Source organism: Macrobrachium rosenbergii, chromosome 20 (assembly GCF_040412425.1).
Source record: "Macrobrachium rosenbergii isolate ZJJX-2024 chromosome 20, ASM4041242v1, whole genome shotgun sequence".
Lineage (NCBI taxonomy): Eukaryota > Metazoa > Arthropoda > Malacostraca > Decapoda > Palaemonidae > Macrobrachium > Macrobrachium rosenbergii.
In genome coordinates this window covers 5,909,600-5,924,852 of record NC_089760.1, presented here as the reverse complement: position 1 = coordinate 5,924,852, position 15,253 = coordinate 5,909,600, and the positions used below count along the sequence as shown (strand labels likewise).

The following is a 15,253-nucleotide window of genomic DNA, read 5'->3' as shown; positions in this document are numbered from 1 at the left end:
AGAAGCAATGATAACTCAATCTTTAGATACTCAGGAGATTACAGCAATGCTCCCCAAGAGCGCCCACACTGTAACTGGAGCCACCACCATAGTAAATACCAGTGGTGCTGCAGAGGATAAAACTTGTATTTGGAAGCAAAACCCTCAAATACATTGAGGCATGTTGTTCCCTTACCTGATGATTGTTTTCATTAACTGTCATCTCAATTCTGTAAGTGACCTGCCAGATATACTTGTAAAGGAGTCTCAGGTCAATCATAAGTCTCCTATTTTGGTAACCTTGGACACTGTGAGCCTTGCTGCAGACAATTAAGGCTCCAGCCTGAACATCTTCAGTTGCACCCTTGTAACTTAGGCATCCAACTCTCCAAGCATTTCCATGCTTAAAGAAGTAGTGTGGAAGATAATAATGGAGATAATAAGGGGAACCTGCAGGAAAGGGGATGCATTTCCTGAACTTGAAAGGCTAAGGCTGGGAGAAGAGGAAGGGGCAAATAATGACTCCTTCCTCTTTAGTTTCATGACTGGAACAATTCCTCACCCCTCAACTGCAGAGCAAAGAATCTTGGAAAACTCACTGCTGTACAGTATTTCTTTGTTTCTCTTTAAAGTAGTGTAGCAAGTTGAATGGTTTATCCTTCTGTCTAGAGATGGATGAGACTGAAGAGATCTTTTTATTGCCAGCCTTTGATGGCCTATTCAATAATGCTTCTCTCTCTTAGGGTCCTCATCAGGTGAAAGGGTTCCTCTACGACAGAATTACTTCTTCACTTAGCCACTGTATCGCATTGGATTTCAAGCAAAATCTTCTCACACCTCTTTTATGCATGTGCTTGCCATTGTCAAAGTCTTGAGATGATTGTCTATCTCACATATAACCCTCATTCTTGTGGGGCTGCAGTCAAGGTAAAATCCCCATTCCATTTGCATCAGACAAAATTCACTTCATGACTTATTCCATTAATTCTCTTTTTCTCTCTGTCCTACTCTACCAGCAATAACTAATACTACAAATGATATCTTGAACTCTCCATCCTGAACAACTTAGTTTAACCTGACTCACATTATGTGTAGCAAGTGCTTCCTTCTGTCTGGAGCTACGACTTTTGCAGTGGTTCTCAAAAGCCAAATTTTCAGATTTATTTGTAATTTTCCTAGGTATACAAATCAATTCAGCCTTAGATCACCAATTCCAAGTTATCTAAGGTTTTGATTACCATCTATCTCAATGGGTTTGGGGCTGTCTAGACTACAGTTAGTTACATCCTGCCTGATAGGATTTCCATACTCACCTTGTTAGAAGACTTTCTTAAAAAGAATAATGTCAGGGCTAACAACTGTTAAGTCTTTCCCTTCCTCAGCATCTCCAAAGGAATTTGGATTAGTCTAACTAAAGAGCAGAAAGGCCTGTCATACTACTGTACTTATCTGCAGTTTTTCTTACTTAACTGTTCCTCATTCCTTACTATTTGTTCAAATCATCTACAGTAAATCTTCAAGGTCTCAGTCTACTGGGCCCCACACATTTCTGAAACTCCCTTTTTTTCATATGATCTTAAAATATACTCAAACCATGATTCTCTGCATTTTGCAGCCATACCTTCAAACTTTCCCACTTTCTGCATACACCCATACCTGCAGTATAAAAAAGTAAAGGCCTTATGCACCCTTCAAATTTCCTATTTTACTAATAAGATACTCTTATTCACCTGCAGTCTACTAGCTATCATCCACCACTTCATACATGCCATTGCTTTGCTTTTCTTGCTGCTCTTTCAGTGTCTGCTTCACAGTTCAGGAAGTCCTCAAGAGTACAAAAATTTCACCTCTTTTAAAGCTCAATCTTCCACCACATCAGAGTGCTTCTCCTCCCCCTCTCCCTTTTATGTTGATCTTTTATAATTTCCTGCGCCTCTTTTTAATATTGTCAGTAAAACAGGCATTAAATAAATATCTTTTGTAACACACTTTCTAAACACACATGCAATCAAAACAGGGCAACATTTCTAGTGTTTTAAACAAAACAACTACTAGTAGTAGGCTGGTTAAGTTGGCTCTGCCTACATCTTTACATACAAAGCCATACATATGCAAAAACTATGAAGAAGTTTCATAGGGTACACATGTGAATGATTGCTTCTTCTCTCAAAAAAGACAAAAGATGGTGTGCCTCAGGACACCTGAGATCGCAAATATGGGCACAATATGGCTGACTGGGTTGTAAAGAAGCAATTCTTAAATCTTATTGTGACAGTTTTTTTTACTATCAACTTAAAATACAGTCCATAAATAAGTGTTCATAACCAGTACCTATGAAACCAATTGGGTAACATACATTACATGCCTATACAGAAACACAAAACCTAGTAAAGGATGTAAAACTGGTTGAAAAGCATAAATTTTTTTCTATTGCATGCAACCTAACTAATAAACGATGCAAAATTAGTACTATTTCATACCTGGTGATAGTCCCAGAAAGCCATCTTTGGCTTGAACAAACATATTAACATGAATACAACATAAGCGACCATCCTCAGTAAATCTCCATGTCTGGGTTAAACGTCTCCTTTCATCTGGCTTCCTGAGCATCAATGGAGTATACTCTGTAGGCTGAGGAGCTGGTCCAGCAATATCCAAAACCTGTTGGCATAACAGCTCAGTTATACAACATCAGTTTTGAGTCTTTGAGCACAAAGATAAATACACTGATTATAAACAATACAAGCAATAAAACTTGAAAAAACTAAGTACAAAATGGAGCATTGTTAAATATATTGTCAACAACTAACCCTTCACAAAACTTCATGAAACCTTTTAAACCTGCACTAAAAGCAAGAATGGGGTAATAATCAGTTAAGAACTGAACTGGTCCAACAATAAACAAAATCATTTTCATTGTACATCACTAAAAAATGTAATTATTATGTACTGGTCATTATGTCTCAACTGTGCATTGCATTTCATTACCTTTTTGTTAACTTCTCTCTTTTGTCTCCACTGCCCCAACACTATCTCCAACAAAGATGAGCATTTGTTGTCTGCTTTTAATTATACATACCCTACTACAGAACATGATACTTGACTTTATTAGTATTAGTACTGATAAATACCTTTAGTGCGTATATTAAGAATTACAACCCCAATAATATGCAGAGAGAGAGAGAGAGAGAGAGAGAGAGAGAGAGAGAGAGAGAGAGAGAGAGAGAGAGAGAGAGAATTATAGGCCAAATGGTATTTGGTTTCATATAATTTACAAATCAGTGGCCTAGGGTGTTTTACACAATACTATATAGTGATAGCCTATGTTTTTGTATAGTATACCACTTAACAATATTACTGTCATATATCTGTAACATATTTAAAAGTACAGTACTGGAATGTAAATGTGTATGAGAGTATGACTGAAAGACCTTTTAGGCTAGTAGGATTGCAAAAATCTGTTGTAACATCACACAAGCTCAAGCATGTTCATACTGTAATAATGGTCTCTTTGTTTCACACAACATAAATAAAAATGTAATATATCTTTGATACCTTAAAATTACGCTATCAGTAAATTACGCATGTCTAAAAATACATTTGGCTGTTTCTTTTCTTTATAGTGATATATGACTATCAAGGGTAAGAAAGTTTGAAATAACTTATAGTGGAAAGAAGATCATGGAAAGGAGAGGTTATAAAACACATCCACTTCGTATCCAGTGCCATGGTAGCCAACCCACAGCCCACTACGCCCTCCGAGGAGTGGCTCTGCTCTCAAGTAGTCTCAGTGGCTCCCATTAACGGCTCTATCTCGCCAGAACAACTGCCACCTGTGGTAGATACCAGAGCAGACATCAGTCTGATCTCCAAGTCACGAGTGCCAGCCGGTACCACTATCAATGAAAACAGGTGCTGGACCTGAAAGTGGGTAGAGGACATGGCCAAAGACATTCCTACAGTTGAGCTCAAGGTCACAACACCTTGGAGCACTACAAAGCATTGTCTGGGTGTGTTAGAGGCTATTAAGCCAGGGTATGATTTCTTATTGGGCCGAGATCCTCTCTGGGGATCTCCCCCTTCAATTCTCCTGGGCTTCCTGACAGGCTTCGTCTTGAAGGACCCGACTGTAGCACCAAACGACAAGAGCACAGCCACACTGGAAGGCGTGCCTCAGTCAACTGAATCACCTTCTGCATGGAATGTATCTACCCATTATTCGCGGAAAATTTGCCCATTCGCGGTATTCTTCACTCAAAAATGTTCACTAATTATTGTATTTTCATATAATTTTCATGACTAAATGCACTTTTTGTGATAAAACTATTAAAATACTCAGGTATAAGCATTTTTAGAGGGTTTTTCTTGTATTTAAACTATCAAAACAGGCAGTTCTAAATGTTTTTTGAGGGGTTTTAAGTATTCGCAGATTTTACTTATTTGTGGGGGGGGGAGTACGCATCCCCAACGAATACAGGGGGTTTACTGTATAGCGTTCCATGCTCCATTCATGTTTATGTCACTTACTTCATGCCATGCAGCATCAATATTCTTTATACAATGATAATGTTGTAACCCTTCCAGAAGTCACATAAGGTCACACCAGGGTCATTGACGTCCTTCAATGCTTGCCAGTGCAATATTTCTTGAAATTGGCTGTTACACCTTGATCCATCAGCTGAATGAGTGAAGTTATGTTAGGGGGTATATAAACAATTTTAACATTCGGATGGAAATGATCTAAGTGTGGTGGGTGACCAGGGGCATTGTCCAAAATTAAGAGACTCTAGAAAGGAATCCCATTCTAACAGCAGTACAGCTTGACTTTAAGAACAAAGTGATGGAAAAACCATTCTTCAAATACTGTATCACTAAGTGGCTAAGGACCTGCTCGGTGGAAATCTACGCAGATGACCCTTATAATCTGCCTCCAAAGGGACCTGCTGATCTAAGCCTACTTGCAGTGTACCATATGGCAGAAAATGCCTTTCTAAAAGCAAAATCCCTCTCAGAAAAAAATTGACAAAACCTCAGAAAAAATTGAGGATACACAAGACAAATTTTCACAGATCTGGGACGTGATCAAAGGATTACAGGAATCATTCAACAGTCTTAAAATTATGGAAACAAATAATAATCTTTCACGGATCTGGGATGTGATCAAAGGAGTGCAAGGATCATTAGACAATCGCACAGCAAGCCACCAGACTCCTTTGAATGAGGAATCTATTATTTCCTCGCCTCCCAACAACACAAGAGAAGTGAAGGTAGGACGCGAAGTTGAGATGGCCAAGCCCTCTCTCCCTCGGATGAAGCACCCACATCACCTGTAAACCTATCTGAGAGGACCAACGAACCCCCAACCTCCTCTCCCTCCCCAGTGCCTCCGGTGGAAGATAGATCTTCAGCGACGATCACCAGCCCTCATGAGTCTTCCAAACCTATCTCTCCCCTCCCAACACCCCCCGTCGTGGATGAAGATGTGATTGATCATGAGGGGACTGGGGGCTGGCAGACACAAACAAGTAGAAAAAAGAAAAGAACATCTCACTTGTCCGCTGAACCAAAGCCCAACATTCATGAATCACCTTGCCCGAAACCTGAGAAGAGATGTTACGTAGTGATTCACAATTTATGGTCAAGTTTCTCACGGGCTCCAACCCTCTTATCTCCCATGGACTCACATGCAGAATTAAAACACAAAGTGGCCTACAGGATTACCTGCCGATTTCAACACCTTAATGTTCTTAAAGGCAAAAATTTCGGTCCAAATATAAAAGTCTCAAGATACAACCTAATCTGGGACCAATCTCCCCCAGGGGAACTTACTGACACCAAGGTTGGGGTTCAGGCGCAGACTCGCCTTCTACCACAAGTGCCAGCCATCCTCCCAAGCCAAGTGATTTCAGATTTCAGAACTGAAGGTTGCTCCTAAATGCACAAGCATATTTCATTTCCAACAATAACATTCCGTTAAACTAAAAATACACAGCATACAAAAGAACCATAATTTGCATATATAATCACGTATCATCCGATCTCATGTATCATGAGATCCTCAAAATACTGTCCCAAAACATTATTTCATTACATATATCATTTGATTACAGGTAGATATGCATAATATACAGGATATACTAGGATAGGCTTCCTATGCCTGTCTCCTTTTCAATAGATTTCACCAATATGGCTTATTCAAGTTACCTTTTAACTAATTAATAGGCCTATGAATAAAAGTTCATCATACATTCAACCAGGATTACCAAATTTGTGGCATACGTAAGAATTCATTACTATTTTTTACAATTAACAACCACTTGCTAATGCATAGAAAACACTGGAATAAAAAACAGCAATTACTGACATCAACAAAAGAATTGATGAACAGCTGTTTGCCGATGTTAGTTGCCATAACTAACACACGTTTATTAAGAGTTGCATTACAGTTGTCTTGTTTAAAACTTGCTTATTTTCAATGTAATTCCATAATTAAAAACAAAATAATCTTTTTTATTCATCTGTCACACAACAGAGAAGGTGTTAAGAAAGTATGCTACTAACTTTAAGCAGTAAGGTATTAAAGTTGTGGCTGAAGAAACGAATTTTGGAGCAGGTTCCAAAATGTTTTGGAGGCAAAAGCAACATCTCAAACTGGCAAAATCACACATTTACTTCATTTAATTTACTGAGTTTATAAATAATGTAGTTAAAATGTTTAAACCCACATTTTAAACCCAACTTTGTTAATTTACAAGAAAAAGTATCTCTGAATTATATTTCTTCTAGCAACTAATGGCAATCAGCCGAGATTCTGAGAATGTAAATGATATCAAATGCAAATGGCGTACTGTACGATGACAATGTTTATATTCTGTAATACAGCAACAATGCAATAAAAAATACATACAACACACTGTAATTTGATACAGCAAGCACAATAACCTTTATTTAAATCATCATTAGTATAAATATAGTTGTCTGCTTAACTTTCGCAAATTATTACTTTTCTCCAGAAAATATTTAGGTTTTTAGAGCTTTTCGGTTTTTAGAATTACAGGTCGAACATCTTTTAGAAAATAAAAACATTTTATTGATATTCTGTTGTGTTTACCTACATTATTATTACTGTAATGTTTGAAAATTAGAACAGTAAAGCATTTTTTTCATCAAAATGTATTTGTACACAATCATGAAAATACTAACATGACGTAACAAACCTAGCATTCTGTTTTGAGGAATGTGTCCTGTCATTCTACACTACCCACGTACAATTGACCCCTGGGACTCGCAGGAGATAGGACCACAACCACCCCCCCCGAATAGCTAAAATCCACGAATACTTGACGCCCCTATAAAAACGCTTATAACTGCCTATTCTGAAAGTTCAAACAATAAAAACCTCCTCTAAAAATGCTTATACCAGCCTACTTTAATAATTTTACCATGAAAAATTTATTTAAGTCACGAAAATATGAAAATACAGTAATTAGTGAATATTTCTCTATGAAAAATCCACGAATCCAGAGCCGAGAATAGGCGGAGGTCGACTGTATTTTTGATATGCTCTATGTAGTAGTACATGTACTATCCTAAAATACATACTGTACAGTAAATATTTCAAAATCATCTTACATAACAGAAAAATATCAATAAAATGTACGTATTTTATGTGCAGTACAGTAGACGGTGAGCAAAGTTGTGTCAGGCAAAAGAAAATAGGCGTGTCTGAACTATAGGGGATACTTAGGAGTATCAGTTGTAGGCGGGTACATAATGCTGTAAGATGACTTTGAAATGATATTGCGGTGTTTTGGGATGATAGTTTGAGGTATATTTTTGTTTGAACTGCTAAATTGGATGATGAACCATTAAAATAGGCAGTTATACACATTTCAGTTTACAGGGTACAGGGTATTTGGCAGTTATAAGAGTTTTTAGAGGGGATTTTGCATTTCTGCAGATTTTGCATTTCGGCAGTGGGTTCTGGAAACTACCCCTATGAACAAGAGGGAGTCCACTGTACACATACACACATATATAATATATATATATAAATTGAATAAATATCATGAAAATTCTTTGTTTGTTCCATGAAGACTGCACAACCAAGAACCTGGAACCCCTTGTAAAAGCAAAAATTGTTATCTGTGGAGAAAAATGGCAAGTGTCCACATACAAACACCACAAAGAAAGTGTGTTACACAGCTATGACAGATATAATCCTGCACAGCACACTCACAAAGTAAAAATAGAATCAGTGTTTACGGTGCATAAAAAACACTGCAGATCTGTGCTCCCTCCACCCCTTGACACAAGATGTTCCTCAAATCATACCAAATAGCACTGTGAATTCTTCCTTTTTTTCTTCCAAGTTAATGGGTTTAGTCTTGCAGCAATCGAGTCTGTACCTGAATCTTTGCTGATTTTGGGGGATTTTTTCTGTTTGTTGAAATCATAAAAATTCATCAGTTCCAGATTAACAATAAATTGCTGAAATAATAGTAGGTACCTACAAATAACCGCTGTTCAAAATATTTCCTATTATTTTCATACTTACGTGGTTCACAATTTATATGGTATTTTTGGAAAAAATTATTGTTACAAAAAGCATCTTGTCCCTTTATGCTAACAATACACAGAATACTGTACATAATTAATGAGCCCCATTCCTATACGTACCCATGTTACCAAATAAGTGCAAACACTCTATATGAAATATCAAATATAACTAGCTCATATCATTTTCTAGATCCACAAAATATGTTGAAAGGTATACATTGTACATACAGTATTATATTACTGATTCCTAATATCAGAAATTGCAATTTAAGAAAGATTACTTCACATTTATTTCTGATGCCTTTAAATTTAATACAATGGAAATCACAAACCACAAGTTTATTTCATGGTTTTCCAGTGTTCACTTTTTGTTCATTACAGTAATCCCTCAATTATCCAGATGTACATTATCTGAACCTTGGCATTATCTGGACAAAGCAAAGCCATAGGGACCAATATATATATACTGCATATATATATATATATATATATATATATATATATATATATATATATATATATATATATATATATATATATATATATATATATATATATATATATATATATATATATATATATATATATATATATATATATATATATATATATATATATATATATATATATATATATATATATATATATATATAATATATATACATATATATATATATATATATATATATATATATATATATATATATATATATATATATATATATATATATATTATACACACATTATCCAACCTTGGCCTTATCTGGACATAACAAGGCCACAGGGACCAATATATATATATATATATATATATATATATATATATATATATATATATATATATATATATATATATATATATATATATATATGTATATATGTATATATGTACAATGTTTATATATTGTTATATTATATATATATATGCCTCCTTTGTTTGTCATATATGTATATATGTCATTTCAGCCCATATGTGTATATTGTTTCAGTAAAGAATATATATATCTATATATAGATCATAATATATGGCGACCTTAGGCCAGGGTTGGTTCTGTTTTGGCTGGTTTAGGGTGTGGCAGCATTGGAGGACCAATATATATAGTATTTTGTCTGTAAAAAAATATTTTATTGAAAATCTTTTTTTCTGTTTGTGTCCAGATAAGGAGGTTCAGATAATGTTATAACAATATATATGTCGATTGTTCCCTTAGTGGATGTTATATATCCTTTGTTTGTCATATATATATCATTTTCAGCATATATTAACTGCTTGTTTCAGTAAAGAACCTGTTATATATATACATATATATAGCCAAAGATTGTTATATACTGGGATATCATATAAAATCATAATAAAACCTTACTATTTAATCATTTGGGTGTCTTGAAAATGATATAACCTGCATTTTTATTGAGTTTTTATCAAATATAAACAAACCAAATTTTGATTAATCTATATATATATGCAGCCCTGGTTATTTCTTCTGACAGCGTGACAATAACTGGCACTGATATCTGGTTATCGGTGCCACCGATAACTGAGGATCACAGCATTGTAAACCAGGGGTTGAAATAATAACTGGAGATATTTTTGAAAAGTTATCGCTTCAATAGACAAGGTCAAACTGGATCGCCGATAACCGAGGCCGCTAACAACCTGGGACTGCCTGTATACAGGCAGTGCCCAGTTATTGGCGGGGGTTCATTCCCAACAGCATGCCGATAACTGAAAATCGACGATAATATCGCTGATCCCTGGTCATCAGTGCTGATATCCAGTTATTGGCGCCAAAAATCCAGCTATCATCGTCAGACAAGCACTTTGAAAAGGTGCCTGTAACCTAGGCTAATTACGGGGATAGCTGGATTTTTACAGTATACACACACACAACCGGATATCAAGCAGTCCCTGATAACCAGGTTCAGCGATAGGTTATTTTCAAAAATTTTCACCAGAAATTATTTCGGTTTACAACGCTGTTGGGAATGAACCCCGACAGAAGAAATATGGCTCCAAAACGGCAGATTAATCAAAACAGGCAGTAAAAAACCAATAAAAATGCAGGTTACATCATTTTCAAGACACCCAAATGATTAAAAGTAAGGTTTTCTTTGATTTTCGATGATATCCAGTTTTTACAACTTGTAGGAACTAGAAACAGGGGACTGCAGCACTGTATATATATATGTATATGTATATATATTTATATATATATATATATCCAGTATATATATATATACCAATATATATATGGTTATTGCTATGATATATATATATATATATATATATATATATATATATATATATATATATATATATGCCAGTTGTATATACAGCTGTTATGGGGGTTAGGACAAAACCCATCGCTTGATAAATAAGGGATCTGAATATTTTATAGGGTAATCAATACCATGTATACATATATATATGTAAAATGTAAAGGTCCACATATGCAATAAACTGATGGGTCCATTTTGTTAGGTATGAGATTTTATATATCATACAACAAAACAATGCATCTGTTTTCACAGCAGATTACAGAAAGGATCAGCCATTAAAATTCTTTAAGATACTGTGTACCATCACTGAAATTTGTAATTTTTAGTGACTCGAGAAGTGCTACAGAAACCCTTCAAAATTATAATCCAGAAAACATAGAAACCTTTAATATTCACAATTCAGAAAATGCCCTTCCACAAAAAATAAAATGATCACTTCGCACATAATACAAAGATGGTAAAATTCTAGATGTAAATATATTAGTGCAGTAAGCCTTTGTTTCATTCATTTATTTCAAATCATCTCTTGAACATTCTGCTTGCAGGTGCATAGATTCCCTCTTTCTTACACTAGCATTCTCTTGGATGGAAATCACAAGGTACCTAGAGTACTTTGATTTATATTTTCATGATTATGATATCTTTATGATCTTCCTCTACCTTTTCTCATTTTTCTCAAGTCCTATTTTCTGATATCAGAGGTAACAAATTTTATATACTTGAATTAAAGTTTTTAAAATTCCACTTCAAAATTTCACACAAAAAATTAGATTCACAGATCAACAATATCATTTTAAAATAATTCCTATTTACAATGATATATAAACAAAATTGTGGTACTAACCAGGATATTTGATGTTTTTCTGGCTTTCTTGCTCGCAGGGTCATGAGGAGGAGAGGAGCCTTCATGCTGCAACATTCCAGTTGAAGTCATGCGCCAGAGCTGAGACCTACGGCCAATTTCCTTACGGGCAAGCTTCACTCTTGTGCCTTCAGGAACATCTAAAACCAGTTGCTGACACTCAACAGCGGTTGGGTCATACGTCACATCTTCTGAGTCACTTCCATTACTACTGCCACAAGGTCTATAGGTAAAATTAAATGTAAAAAATTAAGTCACAATAATGACAAAATACCCTACAAGTTCCAAATTTATAAAGTTCCAACATTTCCTTTTTAAGAATACTTTAAGCAGATATCATGCTGATTATGAAGCCTGGCAATAAATCTTATTATGATCAAGTGTATACTATACATTTATAGTCAGAAATACCATCACTTTACTCTGATACTCCTTAATTCAATGGCAATTTCCTCATTTGGTAAATTGTTATATTTCTTAAAAAAAAAATAACCTGATCTTGATCATATAGTTCAAAGATCAAGATTGAACAAGAAAAGAGATGAATCTCAAATATAAAGAAAGTTAAACTGTTGTTTTGGTTGCCGTGCATAAAGGATAAGGAAATAACTTGGAATAACAAAATAGATATTTACGTCAGGAAAAAAGAAATTAAAACCTGTATGAAAGCCTTCTGATACTGAGAAATATGAATATTTCTCTTCAAACACTTCAAACTTTCTATTCCAAATCTTAAAAGTTCCCACATTCAACTGACCTCTACTAGACAATGATATCCTGAAGATAAAGATAAAAAGTAACTACAGCAAGAGTGGAAATACAATCATATTCTAACAGCCAATTTGAATTGCACTGAAAACTATCTGAGGTGCATATCAATGCTCACTCTTGTAACTTGTCAAAGTTAAAAGGTACCTTTCAACATGTGTTTAACTGGAAACTTAACAAACTTTTCTGGTACCTTGCAATGGGGGAAGATCAGTAATAATAGCAGAATACTGATAATAATAAGAATAGTTGAAGAAGTTAAAGGAATAATGGTTGGAGATGGATGTCAAGCAGGTGAAGAACAGAGCAACTTAAAAGTAATCTATTAACAAACAATATAGCTGACATTAAGATGTGAAAAGGGAGGGCTTACCAAATTATTTCAATATGAGAACTTGGAATTAAAACAGGAAGTGGCCCACTTGAAAGTTTTAAGTATAAATCTCTCATCCTATACAAGTTGCAATTAGATAATAAAGCAGTGAATACACTCCAAACAAAAGTATTTGCTAGTTTTGTACCACAGAAGAGAATGAATTCAACTGGGAAACATTCCTCATTTACAAATGATAATTCATACTAGAGCTATGGATGGTTCAATTCACATAGGGGGACTTTGACCAAACACATATCAAGCCACAAGAAAATTCCACCAAAAATTAAGCTCTTATCTTAACATAAGTATGAATATTAATCAACTGCTTGTTCAGAAAACCTGATTACAGTATTTGTAAAATTTTGGGAATACAGTAGTCCAATTCCTGTATTTTAGTCATTTGGCATGAAATCCAGATCGTTCAAAACAAAGAATTCAGGCAACTTCTGCCTGCTTGGTTCTGTCTGGCTCCCAAGGACGTACCAACAGTCACCTCATGTGAGGCTTAGCTCCATTTGTGAGGATCAGTAGGAAGTTTCTAGCATATGAGAAAGATGAGGCAGATGAAATAAAATGATTACACTTATGGAGGAGATACTAGCTGTCCCCTTTGATGGGAGAATACAATGACAGTGTATATTTTTTTTCTAGACATCCCATTAATATCAAAATCTCTATTTTCTTCTGTGTTCTGAGGAGCATTACATACTGTCATTCCTGAAGTCCTAGATACCAAACCAGAGATCATTAGAAAAACAGTCAGGGACCTGTGTCATCCAGCTCATATTTTGGATACTTGCTACAATATAGCTGTCGCATCATTATGTTATGAAAGCGGCGAGAAGCCAGAATTACCAGAGGACACACTTTGTTTATTTCACTTTAAAGTCCATTAAATCAATGCTGAAAATTCAATGTCAATATGATCTTTTCATATACCATCACTATACAAACATGCTTATAAAGAATTGTTCTCACCTGAGAAACAACACTGTTTATTCATTCTATTTGGGCCAGATAAGTAAGGAATTCAATGTCAAAATAATCAACATAAATATTCAGTTAGAGTGGTCAAATGAGCAATACTCTTCTTGTACACATCAGTGAAAACTCACACAGAATTGACTGGTGCCATAGAAGTACAATAATTTGTAAAAAATACTGTTCTTAAAGCCTCATCAAGACTGTATTTATACAGCTAACAAGGGAAAGTAACATCAATATAATACCAGGTCAATACACTGTGTAAGATATTCAAGGGAGATTTAAAAATTAAACTAAGAATACTGTATCAGGAATCCTGGTTTATGTCCACTGTCCCTCCTTTGCTCATCCAGTAACCCGAGATAATCCTAGACTGTTAATCCTGACTTGAAGACCTACCTCAAAGGGAATGACCTTTGTTTGCACTGAAATGGTTATTTACATTTACCCCCTTAATTCTAACCTTAATTGTAATTCGTACAAGTGAGCATTCACAAAAACTTTTTACTTCATTATATGTAATTTGCTTGAAAATGCTTTAGAATAAAGGCAAAAACTCTTGCACCCTGTCACTTTACGATCTTTTTTTTCACTTTTCCTTAGGTATCTGAGATGCTTCCTTTAATCATTAAGGATCTGCTCAAGACAACCTCAATAATGATATGAATCCAGACTTACTGGCACAGCTTTTAGTGTTGTTTTGACTTATTCATGGCACATTTATTTTCAAATTCCATGAACTAAAGGTTGGAGTATTAAAAAGAAGTGATTTTCTTGTAGATGTTTCTCAAGAATCAGGGCTTAAACTGGCCAATGTTTCACACGGTGATATTCAAGAGGCTGTGCTGGTTTTTGTCCTCAGCAGTGACATGACCATTAGCTTTCAATATAAGATAACATTACTGTATATGCATTGAAACCAGCTCTTATTACAGTTATTCATTCTTCCCTGATAAAAAATAAGGACAATGACAATTATAACTTTCAGATTAAAAGTATATCAGCAAGTCATATAGCTAGTGAAAAAGCCAAGACTCAACTAGTTTTCCTAACACTATACCAGGCATCTTCTTCATATTAAACAGTGCCTGACAGCACTGTATTTAATGATTCTCAGCATTTGACATTTCTTAGATTTTCCACATACCTCAGCTCATAGAGATGGTAAAATCATATTACCAGTAAAAGCTATCAAGCAATGACCACCACTGTTAAGTCCAAGCAAAACCACTAAGCTATCACAACCCCAAATATAAAGGAATAATATGCAGTATTTTTTCACATTTTAAATATACAAGAATTAGTTCCAGTGATAGAAATTAACCCTTAATGGACGGGCATCATTATATGAGTATCTATAACAGGTTTTGAGTGATGGACAGGCTAACTCACACGAGTAATAAGTATTGATATTATGCGCCATACGATTTGGATGAATTTAGCAG

The 15,253-nt window shown here is 34.9% G+C and overlaps 1 protein-coding gene across 1 annotated transcript in view; it reads right to left on the bottom strand.

Moving 5' to 3' along the window:
- Positions 1-15,253, bottom strand: part of Vps13D (vacuolar protein sorting 13D) — a 232,858-nt gene that overhangs the window by 46,036 nt on the left and 171,569 nt on the right. Inside the window, 2 exon segments of the mRNA XM_067121872.1 lie at positions 2,460-2,640; positions 11,663-11,903. Of these exon segments, the coding sequence (XP_066977973.1) occupies positions 2,460-2,640; positions 11,663-11,903 (422 nt within the window).